General features: G+C 42.1%; 1 protein-coding gene across 1 annotated transcript in view; it reads left to right on the forward strand.

Moving 5' to 3' along the window:
- TRPC7 (transient receptor potential cation channel subfamily C member 7) overlaps positions 1-19,435 on the forward strand; it is a 142,019-nt gene that overhangs the window by 92,226 nt on the left and 30,358 nt on the right. The window contains exons 5-7 of the mRNA XM_055302466.1: positions 3,331-3,547; positions 14,858-15,091; positions 19,150-19,414. Coding sequence (XP_055158441.1) covers positions 3,331-3,547; positions 14,858-15,091; positions 19,150-19,414 — 716 coding nt within the window. The remainder of the gene's footprint in view (positions 1-3,330; positions 3,548-14,857; positions 15,092-19,149; positions 19,415-19,435) is intronic.

Raw genomic sequence — 19,435 nt, forward strand, 5'->3', positions numbered from 1 at the left:
GAATTTTACAGGTAGCATACAGAGAAATTGTCCCCTAAGTTAACCAGGATCTCTAACCACTCTGGCCTTGAAGATGTGTGTGTTTCTTTTTGGAGCACTTGATCCAAAGTTTGCATCCATTCAGCTTTCCAACTTATACACACCAACCCCTTACTTGAGGTCACTGGCACCTGGCAGCGAGTGAAGGTGGCATTTAGTGACACAATACTGGGTAGAGATGGTAGAAACATTCTCCAGGTGGAGACCTACTTTGCAGGCATGTGGCTACCAGGTCCCCATTGAGATGCTTATACTTGTGGTTAGGGCTAAGAGCCCAGTGGCATGGGACACAGAGCTGTACTAACTAGTAAAAGTCCACCTCTGATCGCTCACCAATACCATTTGTTTGCAGCTAATTTAAGAGCATTACTCAGTTGTTCTCATACTCATATATTTCCCAGAGATGAAGAAGAGTACCCAGGAGATCTGGGGTGAGCCAGGCATTGAGATACAATAAGCATGCATTTCCTGCTATCAGTTTTCTGCTCATAAGGTCCAAGTAAAGACAGAACTGCTTTGGCCCACTCCTCAGACTCACCAATTTTGCCCTGGTGAGCAAACAGCAGAGCAAGCCAAGGCCTATATCTCCCAAAGCTCTACAGTCTTTTTCCATACCCAGCACTATTCCTTGATCCAGCTTTCATGATTCCCCAGAAAAGAGGTGCTGGCATACATTGGCTGACTTTTCTCCTTTCTTTTAGTTCACCAGGTGACCTTAAGAAAGGAGGAAGTTTTCCCCAGGTGTAATTTGTTTCAAAAATTATCTTTGTGAGACAAATAGGAAATGTCACTCACAAAAGAGAAAAAGAACAAAAGCTACTGAAATGATCTGATCTCATCTGACCTTAATCAAAGTTTGACCAATTAAAAAGAAGTCTACAAGCCCAGAAGAAAAAGAGGAAAGGAACATTAATACCTAACCTCACTTTCCTCTCTATGGCCCAGATCAAGTGGGAAATGAACCCAGGGTAATCTTCCAAAGGCCCACAGGGCCTTAATAGGGTTTTTTCTTATGTTTGCAGCAGATAACAGCAATTTTTATAGACTCATCTTCTGTTAGACAATAACAACTTGAAGGCGGCAACAGAAAGAACATTAAATGCCTCAAACCATGTCTTCTGGGGAATCCCAAGGCCACCTCAGGTTCAGCTATGTACAGCTTCCTGCATCAGGTGCCCTTCATTGTATCCTCATCCAGGTCATCACCACAAGATGCTACATAGAGCCCACTGATAAAGGATAGGAAACCTGGCCATCAATCCCTTAAGATTTGGGTCTATCTCCATGGTCCCCAGCTTTTTCTGACACTTCTGGGACCGTGCTGTGATACACAAGATCTGACATCTCTTTACCTCTGCTCGGCTTTCCCCACTCCTCACCCCATGGTCAGCTTCCATCTTCCCTCCCCTCTCACCACTACCCCAACTAGGACACAGTGACAAGAAACAAAGCAGTGACTATTTAAGTCTCCTGGGTACACCAGCATCCTGGTTGGGAAATGGAGCTTCAAGATTTGAACAGAGTCAACTAAAACGCTGAAAAATTCAAACTAGCTATTCGATATATAAATCAACACAAGTCACAGTTTAATTCACTTTTCTTAATGAATTTACATGAGATGCTTTATTTGTCCTTACATTTAACCTGTGCATTCTGAATTTAATGAATCTACCTACAGCCAAAATTAATCTATTGTCTGATTTTGTTAATAATGAAATTAAACATTACAAAGAAGCACCATTTATAAAATGTCTGTAGGCTCCATGGTTTTCAGGTAACTAGAATTTCAGGTTTTCAAGCACTAGATAGATTAGTGCCATATGACATCTGAAATGCAAATGAACCAAGTTTTTTCCAGCATAGTAGGGATTCCCAATGTCTAGGCTTGAGATCCTGGGTTTAAAAAAAAAAAAAAAAATTAAACAACCATTTTTAAAATTTCAATAGATAGGTTCTATGGCACTAGAATCATAATAAATCATGTTACACTAATAACCACAACAATTAGAGTGGATGATTACCATGCTGAAGCATATTAAAAGAACATTACCAAGCCATCCGACTTATAAATGTTACACTGAACATAGTCATAATTAGGGAATTCTTACCTGCAAAAATCCCTGTAACTGGTCTTCTACTGAACCAAGAGTCCATCTCGTGGGTGATATTTCACTCTAGGACTACTGAATGAGGCAGAATGTGAATGTCAAATAACCAGACAATGGCTACAGGTAGACATCTACACTAGAGAAGGAATTGGTCTTCAGAAAAGGTTTCCCTCTTTGCTCTTATCTGATTAGCATATGAGGGTGAGGGGTAAGATTTGGTGCTTAAGTGCAAGTGATGGCAGTGACCTAGAAGGGACCTATGTGAGTTCACTAACAGGGGTTAGCAGACTAACTGGGCAGCCCAGAGTTTAGTCCTCAAAAACCAAAGTATCCTCTGGATGGCACACACCAGGGCCAGAGAAGATGTGCCCAACATTAGCTCCTTAACAGGGCATCTTCTAGATCATTTCAGGCCCACATGGAACGGCTCCACAACTCAACTGTGCACTAGAGCTACAAGTGAAACCTCAATAAGTTTTAGAGTAGTATCAAAGACGCTATGATCTATACACAATGTACAATAAAAATAGAATTTTTTAAAGAATGAGAAAAGAGTCCTCTATGTCTAGAAATTAACCTGTGGTTTAAAAATGAAATCTAAAGGGAAGTTGTAAAAGACTGATAACTGAATATCATGAAAATACTATCTGTCAAATTTCTTGGAATATGGCTAAAGCAGTACCTATTCCAAAATGCAGAGCTTTAAGTAAAAACTTACCAACATATAAGAAATACTGAAAACAAATCATAAAAAACAAAACTCAGGAAAATGGACCAAAGAGCAACACGGCATATCCAACATGTATTTTCTTTAAATTCTGAACTCTACTAAGATAGAGAGGGGTTTTCTCCCCAGATTTGAATGGCATAAGATGCATATCCACATGGTTGGGAGAAGTCGTGCATATTACAGCACAATGATACATCAGTGTGTTCTACTCCTGTTTTATACCATTCCCACTAAATCTTCTAAATAGGGGGGGAAATGAATTCAATAGAAAATGCTATTTGGTTAAGCAGCATCTCACATAAAAGTTCAAGAGAAAATGTCTGGGTTCAGTCAGTAGCATCTGTCCATGATGAAGGATTCTCTGGTTAAAACTTTGGCAAAGCATTTTAAAGAGAGACCTGCACCCACCTATAGCTGCCAGTTTAATGTATCTTGTACATATTTTGTTTCCAGCTAGGAAGAACCCTGAGGAGCCCTTTCATGAAATTTGTAGCCCATGCAGTTTCTTTTACAATCTTTTTGGGATTGTTAGTTGTGAATGCATCAGACCGCTTTGAAGGCGTTAAAAACCTGCCTAACGAAACCTTCACAGACTACCCGAAGCAGATCTTCAGAGTGAAAACCACACAATTCTCCTGGACAGAAATGCTCATCATGAAGTGGGTTTTAGGTAAGCAGTCACTCGGTCCTTTATTCTCTCCTCCCCTATTAATAATAGGACATTATTAAACTCTGACTTCTCAAACTCCTTTCCTCTTGAGTGTACTCTGGCAGTCAAAATGGTGAGCAGGTGACCAACAAAGAAGCCAGAGTCAACTTCTATATATGCTGGTGTGTAAGACACACAGTCCTTTAATATGAACCCTAACTGTGGAAGGAGATGTTTGGATGAAATTTGCTACATGCTTTTCCTTATACATGTATAGAAAGTGATGGTAAAGTAGCCTTGCATGGGAAAATATATTTTCATCATTTAACTAGAGTCTACCAGAAGCTTTAGGAAATCAAGGTCTGCTTCTAGAAAAGAGTATAAAATTGCATAGCTTAAATGATATTTTTGTCACTGAATACTAATGTATAGTAGAATGGAGATGATAAATATAAATCTAAAAAGTTAGGGGAGTAACACTTTCTCATGCTTTGTGTTAATGAACATTGTGAAGTTCCGACATTCCTTTCTGAGGTGATACTTTGTTCTGCCAAGGTCTACCACTAGAAGTGCCAAGGAAATTTTCCCAATTGCCCCACTGACTAGCCAAGAAAGACCATCTCTCTTTTGCCCACTTCTTAAAAACTATTATTAAGAGGAACAAACAAGATAAACTAAAATGGTAAAAGCTAAAACTGTATAGGCAAAATCTGATATAGATTTTTTCCTACACTGAAAAATGTAAAACTATATGATAAAAAAAATCAGACATGGTGAGAAAAATGAAAAACTATAAAAGTTATCATCAGTGACACTGTACATAACTAAAACCTGATCAATAAATTATAATATATGCATCAAAAAGACAGGAATTTGATGAGAATGTTTTGAGCAAAACAAAACTGAAAACAGAACTGAAAAATTTTAATTCTGCACTATCAAGATGTACCCAACTAATTAAACTGCCCTAATAGTATGCACCCCGGATTTTGCTTTCTTCACAAAAATTCAATAATGGTATAATTTTCACTATGTTTATGTTAACAAAACATTGAGTCAAAATGTACACAGGGTCAAAGTGTCTGTGCCATCAATCAACAAAATCACAAAAGAACAAGTACTTGAAAACTGCCCAGCATATGGCCTGCTTAAGTGAGAGAACCTAAGGGAGCCACAGCAGTTGAACTATGTGAGAACATCCTATAATGTCCTCGGCCCAAGCAGAGAATGATGGGAGCTAAGGTCTCTGAGCTGGGTCTCTAAATATGAAGAGAGAGATAAGAAGAATGGTTTGATCCAAAGGAAAGAGGCAAGAGAGCACACCACAGGCTTTTCATCAACCAGCCAATCTATGACCAAGGGCTCACTTGGTGGAGTCACCGGCATTAAAGTTGTAAAGAGACATTAAAGCCTGTGGCAGAGTGAATCCTGTGACCTTTCACAGTGCAGGATCTACCACAATTCTCCATAGTATGCCCTCTGTGGATAAACTAAACACTTTAATACTGCAGTGGACAGAATGTTTGTAAGACTCCAAATCCATATGGGAAAACCCTAACCCCAGTGTGACAGTGGTTAGGAGGTGGGGCCTCTGGGAAGGGATTAGGTTATGAGGACAGAATGCTCATGAATGGGATTAGCGCCCTTATAAAAGAGCCTCAGGGAGCTCTCTCACTCTCTCCTTGCCCTGTGAGGGCAGAACAAGCAGTCTGTAACCCAGAAGAGGGCTCTTGCCAGAACCTGCATACACTGGCATCTGATTTCAGACTTCCAACCTCCAGAACTGTAAGAAATAAATTTCTCTTGTTTACCAGCCACTCAGCCTGTGGTATTTTGTTATAGCAGACCAAACTAAGACACAGATTTAAAAACAAAACAAAAACAAAAACACCATAACTCACATGTTGAGTTCATGGATAAAAACTTAAGGGGATTTATGGTCCCACTCACTCACCCACCACATTTTCCCACCTGGTTCCCAGGGAGAAGACTGTGGTGAGTGCAACCACCCTTGCGCTTAAGTGGTAGAGCCACTATATGTTCATGGCTCCTACTGAAGCATGACTTTCTTCTGAGTTCTCGTATTTCTCTTCCTGGATGTCAGGGCACTGTCCCAGGAGGAGGCATTTATCTGCAGCTACAGGGGATCCAACTCCCAATTCTTGCCCATCAAAGCAAAGCTGAGTTTTTAAGACTGTTACATGAAAAGTACTGGGGAGGGGAGGACTTATTTCTATTGACCTATTTCCTGTTATATTTCAGGTGGAAGACAGATTCTAACTACTTTCTCTTATTTAGATAATTTTTTCAAACCTTTTATTATGAATAATTTTAAGAATATGCTAAAATCAAGACAAGAGTATAATAAACCCCATGGACCAACCTCTTATGTTCAACAATCAGCAAGTTGTGGCTAATCTTTGTTTCATCTATACCTTCTCTAGTTCTCTTTCCCAACAGTATAGTATCCTGAAGCAAATTTCAGAGCTTATATTTCATCTATAAATGTTTTTGTGTGTATCACTAAAAGATAAGTTTTTTTCTTTTTTTCAATCATTTTTCTCTCTGTGCTCGAAATTCACTGATAATTTTTCTGCATTGTCTGTGATTTTAATCCCCTATCAGTGAATTTCTCCTTTCAGATATTGTATTTTTCAATTCTTGAAATTCCATTTGGCTCTCCTTTTACTCTTTCATTTCCTTCTTCATGATGTTCACATTTTCCTTTAAATCCTTGAACATATCATCCATACTTACGGTATCCTTAACACCAAATTCCATCACTTCTGTCAGTTCTGGGTTACCTTCTATTACCTAATCCTTTCCTGACAGGGATCAGAAAATGACATTTAATCAGAAATTGAATGATGGACACTTTATGTTATGTTGTTGAGCATCTAGATTTTGTTATCTTCCTTGAAAGAATGTTTGCCTTTATTCTGACAGGCTGTTAAATTACCTGCAGATGAGTTTAGGGTTTTTCAAGCTTTCTTAGAATGAATCTGGAAAAATGTAACCATAAAGACTGTTTATCCTTATACTATAAAGACAGACATCTGGGATCTCTATCAAATGCCCTGGATAATCAACAAGGAACCTCAACTCTGGATGGTCTGAGCTCAAACATCGTTCCACTCTCAGTGAGCTCTGGAACCATTCAGCTTGCAGTTCTCTGGCTGTTGTTTGTGGAGCTTTACTCTGGGCATTTACAACTTAGTGTTTGGGAAATGTTCAAAAGGACCCGCAAGTAGTTTTCTGGACTTCATTTGTGGTTTTGTTTTCTGGTTTGCATAGTATACTTCTCTCTGGAACTATACCACACAACAACTAATCACCTCTGCCTTCCTACACTCTAGTCTTTGTCACTTAAACTCTGGGACTGTCTTTCATTCTTCTGGGACCCCTCTCCATGCACTGCAAACTAGAATGTTCCTCCAAAAAGAAAGACATGATGTTCAAGTGAAGTGGCTTACCATGCTGGTTTCCTTTTAATGAAGGAATATTTGTTTTGAATGTCTGAGGAGAGTTTTTTTCTTTATCTCTTTTTTTCTTTTTCAGTTTATTACTCCATAATGGATGGTAATAGAAACCAGAACTCCTTTTCTAAAATAGAAGCACAAACATAAAAGAAAATTAATAATAATTTTTCATATCTTCAAATATCTAGTCAGCACTCAAATTTCTCTGATTGAGGAGACAAGTTGAATAATGACCTGCATAGCTTGCTTTCTCTCTTCCTTCAGGTCTCTGTTAAAATTTTACCTTCTCAGAGTAGTTGAGCAGTAAAAGTATGCCCTCCCATTCCCTTACTATGACACAGTGAAATCTGAACAGAAATCTAAAGCAAAAGAGGAAGTAAGCTTTGTAGACATCTGGGTGAAAAGCATTCCAGACAGAAGGACCAGTATGTGTTACAGGCTTGGATTTGGGGGAACAGCAAGGAAACCAGTTTGGCTGAAGCATAGTGAATAAGGAGAGAACAGAGATGAATTCAGAGGGATAAGCAGAAGTGGATCATGCAAGGCCTTGTGGGCCATGGTACAGGTTTTGATTTTATTCTGACAAGAAACCACTGGAAAGTTCTGAGCACAGAAGTGACATCATATGACTTAATTTTCTTATGGTTCACTGGTTGCTAAGTACAGGACAGAGAATTCTGGAACAAGAGCAGAAGAAAGGAGATAAGTCAGGGGGCCACTACAGTAATTCAGGCAGAAAATGGTTTGTTTTGAGGAGGTGGTAGATGGTGATTACATTCTGAAGGCAAAATCAGTAATATTTACTATTGGACTTTGTGTGGGGTGTGAGAAAAAGAGAGCTGTCAAGGAAAATTCCATGTGTTTCAGCTCAAGTAATGGTATAATAGAGTCAATCACTGTGACAGGAAAGACCAGGGGAAGAACAGTTTGGAGAGGAAGTAGAGACGGAAATCAGGAGTTCAGTTTGAGATGCGTATTAGACATCCAGGTGGAAATGTCAAGGAGCACTTGGATATCCATGTCTGAAGTCGATAAGTACATAAGGAGAGGGTGGGACTGAAAACATAAATATGAGCATGTCAGTGTATTTAAAGTAAATTGTGTGCAATCACCCCAACTGCAAATATGGTCAGACAAACTGAGGATCAAGCCCTGAGGCACAAGGATATTTAAAGGATGGATAGATGAGAAGTCTCCAGTAAAGGAGAACAGTTAAGAGGAGAGCCTAGAGAGTGGTGTTGAAGCCAAAAAACCAGTGGAATGCTGACAAATCAAGTAACATGAAGCCTGAGACCTCACCACTGAATGTGGAAGCAAAGTTCCTGAGTAGCCAAAGGGGATGGGATCCAATATGCAAGTAGAGGACCCGGCTATAGCAGCACTGTGGACTCCTCCTATTTTCTTAAACAGGTGTTCCAGTGTTAAAAATGAGTGGAGATGTAAATGCCTAGTATGGTAGGAAAATACACTTATAGGGATGTAGAAAAGAGCTTGGGACTGGGTGTCAGGAAACCCAGTCTTGTGTCCCTTTCTCCTTGGTGGCCCTGCCTGTCTGAATTTTAGTTTTCACATGTATAAAATGTGAGGCTCAAGCTCTCCCTCATCCCACCCACCACCCAGGGTTACAAAATCTTCCAGGACAGTGCTAAGTCTTAGCTCCAAAATCACACAGTAAGGTCTGGCCAAGAATGAAATTATAAACATGGGCTGGGTTCCTTACCTAATTCATTCTTTAAAACAAAAAAAAAAGATTTTATTTATTTGACAGAGAAAGAGAGAGGGGGGCCACAAGCACAGGTATTGGCAGGCAGAGGGAGAGGGAAAAGCAGACTCCTCATGGAGCAGGGACCCTGATGTGGGACTCGATCCCAAGACCCTGGGATCATGCCTGAAGACAGATGCTTAACGTACTGAGCCACCCAGGTGCCCTAATTCATTCTTTTGATATTTTCCTCATTTATTCAGGTAAAATTTCCAAGCAGACTGGTCTAGTCAACTTTCCAAAGTTTCTCCCAACAAGGTAGATCAGTTGTCTGCTCTGCTTATCACACTTAGAGATGGTCTGGCTACTCAGGGTGAAGCCTAGGCTCTCCCTCATGGCCTGAAGGTAGGCTATGATGGTCTACTGGGGCTTCACTAGCCTCCCCCACTACCAGTCTCCAGCCCTACTCCCTCACTTTTGAGCCATACTCAGCCTCAAATACCCCAGAAAGAGCCTGTTCTTTGGCACTTCCACATCCACCATCTGGAACATTTTGCCAGCCCCTCCTCCTTCAACTGGCTACTCCAGGTTCCTCACACCAAATATCACCTCCTCCATGAATTCACTCCACTCAGTGAACAAATAGAAGTTGTTCCAGGAACTGTGCTGGGTCTCATGATTACAACACTGACTGTTCTTATCATTCTACTCCACAAACAATACCTGGACATTTTCATTACAGTATCTGTCATCCTAGAACATTCATTATTGCTTGTGATGCATTTGTCTTGAGCACTAGACTGAGATTGCTAGGGAAAGGCTTTCATCTCGGTTACAGTATCCCCAGAATGGTGGCTGGCACTGAATCAGCACTCAACAATGTCTATCAAGTGGGTGGATGAGTTCCTACCCAATGAGAGTAAGTTTGTGCCTAGTACAGGGCATGGTAGGTGCAGCCTAGTGGAGAGCAAGAGTCCTGTCTGCTTTTGTACAACTTTCTTACCATCCTCGTACGTTAAGTTTTTTCATCTGTAAGGTGAAGATAATTACAGTTTAACTAGCTAGAAGGCTACTAGGAAGGGTTACTGTTGCTCAAGTGTTTAGCACAGGGCCTGGCACCTAGCAGTACACAGTATTTGTTAGCTACTAAAATTAAAGAAAGAGGAAGAGTTTTGTTAGAAAGTTTTAAATCTATTAATATCATCTTCCCGGCTGGAAAACAACTGAATTCCAAATGTGCCTGAGACCCAGATTTGTAGCAAAGGACCCACCACTGAGATAGTATTTGGATGTCAGGGCCTCAGGGCATATTGGCCGTTCTGAGAGTTCAGAGCACACCTACATTTTAGCCCAGTGAGAAGCTGACCTGAAAGGATCCATAGGCCTCCTCAGAGGGGGTGGGGTAAGTATGCTTTGCTGAGGACCCTGGGACAGAGTAGAGGATGCCCTGAGGTCAGGACCATTTAAAGAATGTGCATATTTAAGTCTCACAGGATTCTGAAAGAGGGATCCCTTCTGAATAGCATCTGAAGCAGGGGTGGGAGTGAAGGCCCTTTGAACTGACCATCTCACCAGCCTGCATGCCATTATTCAAAACCTGCCCAAATGAGCTACTCCTTTCCCCCAAGGCTTCCCAGCACTTCCTAGACTGTTCCACTATCAGCCATCCTTATGATCAGTGACCTTGTTCTCTGGGCTCCAGGCATCCCCGAGTGAAGGGGATTTTGCCTGAAGGAGGCACCAGTGCCCAGCATCCTTACCCCTGAGCTCCTGGGCTCTAAACACTCCTATGATTGACAAGCTGGAGGCAAGAACTTGGATAGAAAATGCTGAACTACCCTCAGCCCCCTGGAAGCAAGGGGCCTAATTTCACTCACTAAAGTACTCAATTTCACACATTTCTTTTTTCATTAAGCATTCCTGCTGCTCAAACCCCTGCTTTTACTCATGGCCTTGGAATATTTAAATTAGCCTGTGTGAGTTAATATTTGATCTAGTAAAACTGACGAGTGTATTTGACTATGGGGGAAATGATTTGCAATACCCATGGGAGGAGCTACTATATTGGTCAAAAAAGCCAGTTTTCTATAAACAATTTATTTGCATTTCAGATTCATAGAGCTTTTAGTGTTTGAAATTACCCCAAAACTCCAAAAGTATCAAGGAACTTTTCTAAGGTCAAATATGAAGGAAGCGGCCAAAGCTAGAACCTGAACCCAGGGCTTCCTTGGATTCTAATCCTTCATTGGATTAAGGCCAATGACAGCCCTAAGTGATAGCCTGCAACTGTCCTAGTGCCAAACTAAAAGCACTTCCACTAAGACATTAGGAATTTTAATTTGAGGGTAGACAAAATCAATAAACATTACTTCCTTCAGCCTGTAATGGTTTTTCTAAAAACATTTCTAAAATATCTATTTAAACTGGCTGAAAGTAATTTCAGCGTTAAGAAAATTATTACTTCGCTGAATTACCATACAAATTCTGAAAGGGTAAGCTTGAGAACTGTGGTCTGCAAAGAAAAAATAAGGCAAGGTGGGGGGTGGGAGTATCTTGTTAACAGTCCTACAATGTTTTGGGATATTTCCTATTGTGTGGCCTCTGATTGGACACAGACATGTAAATCTTAGAATCTACTTCATCAAAGCCATGACTCCTCTAAACAGACTCTCTCAAATTACTTTTCTCCTTAGAGAAATATTTAGTTTCAATTCCTCTTATATAATGAACCACTTTAACCAAAAAAGGGACAACTCTGCTTAAAACAGAGGAGAAATGATCTAGTGTGGCAGATGTGGGCCTGTAACCAAGTCAGCCATGCTTCTGTGTCCATGACCGTTTGTCTGCTCCTAGTATCATCCCTGACTCCAGGCTTTGTAGGCAGCTAAGTCCCCAAAGGCCACCGAATTATAATGTGGTCATCTGCCAGTGTGCTTGAGTTTGAGGTCCAGAGGAGACAGAAAAGGGAACACAAGCAAACAGCTGGAGTGGAACTGTTGAGGGACTTGGGAAGACCTGCTTTGCTGAAATCCAGGATGTATGGACAGAGATCACAGAAAGGTCTGACAGCCCAGCTCTGCAGTCTGAACTTTATCTTAGGGTTGAGAGGGGGAAGTGACCATGATCTGACCTGTTTTTGAGGAGGTAAGAAGGAAGTGAAAAGTGAGAGGGCAGGATGGATCTGGGAGTCCACCAGCAGCAATCTGCAGAACTGTAGTGATCCATGATGACACCTGAGGAGTCGGGGCTGTAAGAGAGGGGGTACTGGATAATGGTGGGACTAAGAGGCATGGAAGGACAAGGAGGCCAACTTAGAATATGTGATATTTCTGGTCCTGGCAGGGCATTCACTTAGAGCAGTCTCTCTGCACAGTGAAAATTTAGTTTTTAAGCTTTTCAGAAAAATCAGAAATTATTTACCTGTGGGATATCTGCAAGGAATTGAAAGACAAAGCTGCAAGGGTGGATCCCCTTACTCAAGATCAGGGGGAAAAATGAAAATGGCTGAAATCTTGGAAAGCAACTGCCTTTAAGGGATAGGGGGAGGGGATGAGGAGCAACAAAGAAGGCTGAGCAGGGGCAGTGAGAGAGGCAGGAGCCTATGGGAAAGCAAGCCCTCCTTCTGATGCACAGGAGCCAGGAGAGTGCCAAAAGAGGCAAGCAGTGTTAACATTTTGGGAGGGAGTACTTGGTGAGTGAAACTGTTTCACTCACTGACCACTTAGCAATTGTCTTACTACATTAACCTCCTAAGTATGCAGGCTAAGTTAGCGCACAGAATGGGCTGGTTCTGCGTCAAATCTTACCCAGGTGTCAGTAGTTACAGAGACGACTTAATGTCATTTACAAAACATTCTTTTCTGCACATTACTGGCTCTGAATCCAACTTTATGTCTTGAAGAAGCAGAATAGCATAGTGGTCAAGAGCAAAGGCTTCATGGGCAGACATTCTATTTTCAAATTCCAGATCTCCTGCCTCCTAGCTGGGCACAGTACAACTCTCTGTACTTAATGAAATATTAACTCCAAAAATGATTAACAGGATGTACTTCATGGGGTTGTTGCAAAGATTTAACGGAGTTAATATACACATAAACACAAAACAGTGTCCAGCACATAGTAAATGCTCAAAAATATTATCGAATCATTCTTTTTAGGATTTTATTTACTTATTCATGAGAGATACAGAGAGAGAGAGAGAGAGAGAGACAGGCAGAGGGAGAGGGAGAAGCAGGCTCCATGCAGGGAGCCCAATGTGGGACTCCATCCCGGGTCTCAGGATCACACCCTGGGCTGCAGGTGGCACTAAACCGCTGCACCACCAGGGCTGCCCAAATCATTAAGTTTTAATAACCTAAATCAATTTAGCTGAATAATCAATTGAGACAGATAATAGCAGTATTCAATACAAAAATATTCCAAGTCATACAGAAGCCACATATTTAAATTTTCTAGTAGCCTCATAATCAAAATGGTGAAATTAGTATTTTATTTAACCCAAATTATCTAAAATACTGTCACTTCAACACGGGACTGATTTTTTAAAAACTGAGATATTTCACTTTTTTATGGAGTCTTTGATATCTGGTATGGTCTAATACCGCACCTCTCATTCAACCAGCCACATTTCAAGAGCTCAGTATCCACATGTGATTCACAGCCACCATACTGGCAGCGCAGGGACAAAGGGATACACACCAAACCAAACCATTACTCTAGGTCACTTCACAAAGCTGGCTGAGAGACGAGGTGGGGAACTAGCAACATTTTGTTGACATATCCTCTACATTACTTAATACGTAGCAATGAAGACAAATGTTTTTAAAATCCAACAAGTCATTAACAAAATTAAGAAGAAACTAACAACCCCAAATTAATGCTCCCTGAAATAACCAACAGAAATGTAGAAAGTTAGGACCATTGGGTTCTGAGTTACCTGTGGGACCTGCAGAAAGCCCTTTCCCGATCCTGAACCTGAATTTCCTGACATTTCATTTAGGTTTTTTTGTTTTTGTTTTTTTTTAATTGGAGTTCCATTTGCCAACATACAGCATAACACCCAGTGCTCATCCCGTCAAGTGCCCCCCTCGGTGCCCGTCACCCAGACATCCCCACCCCCCGCCCATCTCCCTTTCCACTACCCCTTGTTCATTTCCCAGAGTTAGGAGTCTCTCATGTTCTGTCTCCCTTTCTGATATTTCCCACTCATTTTTTCTCCTTTCCCCTTTATTCCCTGTCACTATTTTTTATATTCCCCAAATGAATGAGACCATATAATGTTTGTCCTTCTCTGATTGACTTACTTCACTCGACATAATACCCTCCAGTTCCATCCACGTCGAAAAAAATGGTGGGTATTTGTCGTTTCTAATGGCTGAGGAATATTCCATTGTATACATAGACCACATCTTCTTTATCCATTCATCTTTCGATGGGCACCGAGGCTCCTTCCACAGTTTGGCTGTTGTGGACATGGCTGCTAGAAACATCGGGGTGCAGGTGTCCCGGCGTTTCATTGCATCTGTATCTTTGGGGTAAATCCCCAACAGTGCAATTGCTGGGTCGTAGGGCAGGTCTATTTTTAACTCTCTGAGGAACCTCCACACAGTTTTCCAGAGTGGCTGCACCAGTTCACATTCCCACCAACAGTGCAAGAGGGTTCCCTTTTCTCCGCATCCTCTCCAACATTTGTGGTTTCCTGCTTTGTTAATTTTCGCCATTCTCACTGGTGTGAGGTGGTATCTCATCGTGGCTTTGATTTGTATTTCCCTGACGGCAAGTGATGTGGAATCATCCGGTTCTAAGTGAAATGTCGTGTCATCATGACATTTCGGTTCGTAGAACGCACAAACGCTGGACGCTGTATTTCTCCTACCGGCCTCCAGGAATCCATGGGAGGATGAGAAGGCCCTCCTCACTTCTGGAGATGGTCTATCTGTAGAGGGGCAGCTGGCGGGCCTTCTCGTGGTCTGAGGACTTCCTGTTTCCTAACCTGCCTTTGCAGTCAGTTTCTGTTTGCCGCTGGCTATGAAGGTCCCCAGCTCTCAAGAACTCACATTTACTTTCAGGCCCTGGTTCCCGCGGTGCCTGCGGTGGTCACAAATGCCAAGGGAACTGGAGAAGGAGTCTTAACTTCTCACTCTCCCGCAGGAATGATCTGGTCCGAATGCAAGGAAATCTGGGAGGAGGGGCCGCGGGAGTACGTGCTGCACCTGTGGAACCTGCTGGATTTCGGGATGCTGTCCATCTTCGTGGCCTCCTTCACCGCCAGGTTCATGGCCTTCCTGAAGGCCAGCGAGGCCCAGCTGTACGTGGACCAGCACGTGCAGGACGCCACGCTGCACAACGTCTCGCTTCCGCCGGAAGTGGCCTACTTCACCTATGGTGAGCCGGGGGCGGGGCTCCGTCGCGTCCCGCCCCTCGCCCTGGGCGTGGCCACGGCCCCTGGAGCGACCCCACGTGCGGGTCCCCCTCCCCCTGCCCTCCCCCTGCCCTCCCCCTGCCCTCCCCCTCCCCCTCCCCCTCCCCCTCCGAAACTGTCCTGTCCAGCCGCGCCACTCGCGGATTAGAACGTGGAATTAGTGCCGACAAGAAATAAATTTTTTTATGTGTTAAGAAGGATAGATTTGTCGTGGTAAAGCTCTTAGAACATTTCTGAGAGGTTGCTGCTTTTTTTTCCCTTTTTTTTTTTTTTTTTTTAAAGAAAGATCTTGTTTCTAATGTGGATCCAGAAGCCTAAGGGTGAATGTAGAGATGGAAGAAATGTTTTGTACTGGATCCCTACGTTTTGTGCAAAGATAGGCCCTTGAATGCCCAATTCAAAAGTTTTTTCCTTATGGCCAGTTTTTTGGAGATGCCTTAATTCTTTCAAACCACCAATGTGAGGTAGTAGATTGAAATTTTAGGAACAGTGGAAGTAGCATCCATGTATTACAGACGTCCTAGGTCTGTATAGACATATTATACGGTAAACTCCAATCCTTGCAAAAAGCCTACAAAGAGTCTTTTCTGTTTTTTGTTTGATTTTTTTTTTTTTTTTTTTTTTTTTTTTTTTTACAGATGATGAAATGGGTGTCCTTAGCCGGGCTCACAGTGTTCTCAGAAATACAGCAATGCCTTAGATAGCAAGGGATCCTTGGCCCATGAATTGAAAACCATGCAAAATGGCCCAGGGCTTATTATATTCCCAGGCTTTGGAGTTACACCTGAATTCAAAACCTACTTCTATAGCTTACTCTGAGATTTTGTTTACCTAACTTTTCTGAGCCTTTATTTTCCTATGTGTAACACCAGGATAATACCCATGTCAGAAAGTTCATTTTACAGATTAAGTAAGTGCATATGATGAATTTTGCATTGTCCTCTGAAAATAGTAAATGTTCACTAAATGGTAATTCTTGTGATCAACATTGCCTAGTGGGTTATTTTCCTGCTCTAACACTGTACTTTCTGTCCTAAAAGAGAAAGATAAGTGGGGAGAAGAAACAGATTTCTTTTATTGTTACCAGTAACAATAAATTATTGTTATTGGTTACTGGTATTGTTACTGGTATAATAATTAGCTGGACACTGAATAGGCATTCATTAATGGCAGCTGCTACATCATGAAGGGTTTGAGTGTCAAAAGTTAGATGAAGTCACATGGCTCCTGTGACCAAAGAATGTTTATGGTCGGGTAACGCAATGAGCTGCAGAGGGCTGGCCATTTAACACAGAAGTTGAGTTGCTACCCATACTGGATATAAATTATATTACGCAAATTATGCTACATGTAAACATGGTAAGGAAACACCTCCTGAGAAATGGGGAGTCTCCTAGTATTACCAACCGTTCACTCTTTGTTGGTTGGTTTAGCAAATTCAGATGTGTTAAAGGCCACATGGGCTTGTATATTTTCCCCTCTGTGCCATTCAGCGTTCATCAATGAAAGATGAGAGAATCTCGATAACGAAATTGGATAATTTTCTTAATGCCCTGATTCAGGGTGCAGTATTGTCCACCTGTGACTTCTGTTCTTATTAAAGATTGTGTTAAGGTCTCACCCAACTGCTAAATATTGTACATTGTTGCCCTTGCTTTGAGGTTCACCCTTTGCCCTTGGAAATCTTTTGGCTCAGGGTGCTCCCTTGTGCTACAGTTGCGGGGCAAGAGAGCCCCCTTGTGGGTGAGCCAGGCGGTGGTGCCTTCCAACCTCCACAGCTCCAAAAAGGCAGATTCCAGTTTTTCAAGCTGTGATTGGACAATTTTTCTGATGGAAAGAGCTCCAAAAAGAAGAAAACCCCTTTGAATCATCACACTGCCCTTTGCTCTTACTCCCATCATAACTCTTACAGGCCAATCCAAGTAGAACACTTTTTCACTAGAAGTCCTGACCTGATCACCAGGGTCTGACAACAACTCAATCCATCCTACTAGATAATAGAAGTGTCTTATTCTTACAGCTGAGGTTTAATATGGCAAATTATAGGAGAGGGGGGAAAGAAATTCCTTTTTGGTGTCTTTTTGTAGAAGCCAAATCTTATTTCATGCTACCCAAATGTGTTATCTATCCTTGGAGGCTGACAGGTATGTTGGAAAAACATAATTTGTTCTCCTTACTTCTCTTTCCTGGACTTCTAAGTTATGACCTTGATGAGAACATAGAGTCTATAATTTTATTGTATTTCCAAATGCAATTTAGAATACACAACATGAAACTTTATAGCAAACAGAAGCCTGGCTTCCCTTACGAAAGATTTCTTACTGCTCTTTATTATCGTGATTGTTTAACACAGTCCAGCCTTGAAAATAAAGACTAAAATTCCTCCTCTTCCATGTCCCCTGGGGTGCCAAGAATTGCTATGTAATCTCCTTGCTATCTGCATTTACCTGCCTATGAAAAGGACCCCATACCCCTAATCCAATCTTTAAAATGGCAATAATAATATCTACTCTACAGGGCTGTCACTAAAATTACAGCTAATGTATGCGTAAGGGCTAATTTCAGTTTCTGATGTTTCTCAATTTAAGTTTCACTTAGCATTTCTCAACGGGGAGACTCTTGGCTTTTTCAGCAGAGCAATTTTCGTGGTACGGGTCTGTCTGGAGTATTGCAGGGTATTAGCATTTCAGTAATATTCCTGCCCTGGCATCGTGACAACTGCAGACACCCACGTACAGTTATGGGTTGCCTAGGATGAAGATGTTGCCCTTATCAGAGAACCACAGTGTGTCCTGACACATAGCAGGGAGCCTTATGAGCGATGAATGCCATCCCTTGTGGCATAGGAACACTTCACAGGTTTGTTTTGCTGCAGGAATACACTCAGGGCAGTTCAGACCCTCACCAGAGACCACAAGCAGAAACTCTACAGCCCAGAACAGATCCCAGGACTCTCGCCACCTGGAACAGGGCTGTCATGGCAAACCTGGATGACCAGTCGCCACTTTGGAGACCTTAGATCAAACACAGAGCTTCCAAACATATACTGTCTGAGAAACAAAACTCAAGAGCATTTTTTCAGGCAAGATCCTTTAGATTCCCAGCCCTCAAGTGGGCTAGTTTGTTCTGATTTATGGCCAGCCCAAACTTGTGGTATTTCTTTCAGTCATTTAACAAACATTTAGCAATACCTGCTGTATGCCAGACCCTATGCACTTTGCATATCTGGTTGCATTGCATCCTCACTAAATCTCTGTGAAGTTGATGATAGTATCCCCAATTTAGAATTGGAGAAAATTGGGTTCCAAAAGGTTAATTGACTCACTCACAATCATACAGCCTCTGAGTAGAAAGGCCACTGTCAACCTCAGGTCTGTCTGTCTCCAAGGCCCACACTCTTCCCCACCACCTCCCTGTGATGCTTTCCCAGTGAATGGGATAGCCCCTGCTTGTGGAGTCCAAACACTGATAAGAAGGACAGAATAGGGGACAGCTGGGTGGCTCAGTGGTTGAGCATCTGCCTTTGGCTCAGGGCATCATCTTGGGGGTCCTAGGATCAAGTCCTACATTGGGTTCCCTGGAGGAAGCCTGCTTTTCCCTCCGCATATGTCTCTGCCTCTCTCTCTTTCATGAATAAATAAATAAATAATATTTTTTTAAGGACAGAATAGTAAGCAGCATGGTCAGTTCCATGACAGAGGGTGTACAGGATACTACAGTAGCAAAAAGAGGAATGGGGAGCCTGTCCCAGTTTGTAGGAGTCAAGGCTTCCTGAGAGAGATGACACCTGACCAGAATTTGAAGGGATGAGTGTGAATGAAGCACCCTTGAAGGGAGGGTAGGGTGTTCCCAGCAGATGGGCCCTTCTGTGTATTGGGAGGAACTTTAAGGGCAGGAATGGCAATGATGAGGTCTGACACCTCTAAAGATGAATAACTGGTTTCTCCGCCAGAGAACAGTCAGCACAGCAGACCCTGTCCACTCCTCACCTCAGTAAGTAACCTAGATTGTTTTCTTACAGCCAGGGACAAGTGGTGGCCTTCAGACCCTCAGATCATATCAGAAGGACTGTATGCGATTGCTGTTGTGTTGAGCTTCTCTCGAATTGCGTACATCCTGCCGGCCAACGAAAGTTTTGGGCCTCTGCAGATCTCACTGGGGAGAACCGTGAAAGATATCTTCAAGTTCATGGTCATTTTTATCATGGTATTTGTGGCCTTCATGATTGGGATGTTCAATCTCTACTCCTACTACCGAGGTGCGAAGTACAACCCAGCGTTTACAACGTGAGTACCCCAGGGCTCTCC

The sequence above is a fragment of the Nyctereutes procyonoides genome, unplaced genomic scaffold (genome assembly GCF_905146905.1).
Source record: "Nyctereutes procyonoides isolate TBG_1078 unplaced genomic scaffold, NYPRO_anot_genome, whole genome shotgun sequence".
NCBI classification, from domain to species: domain Eukaryota; kingdom Metazoa; phylum Chordata; class Mammalia; order Carnivora; family Canidae; genus Nyctereutes; species Nyctereutes procyonoides.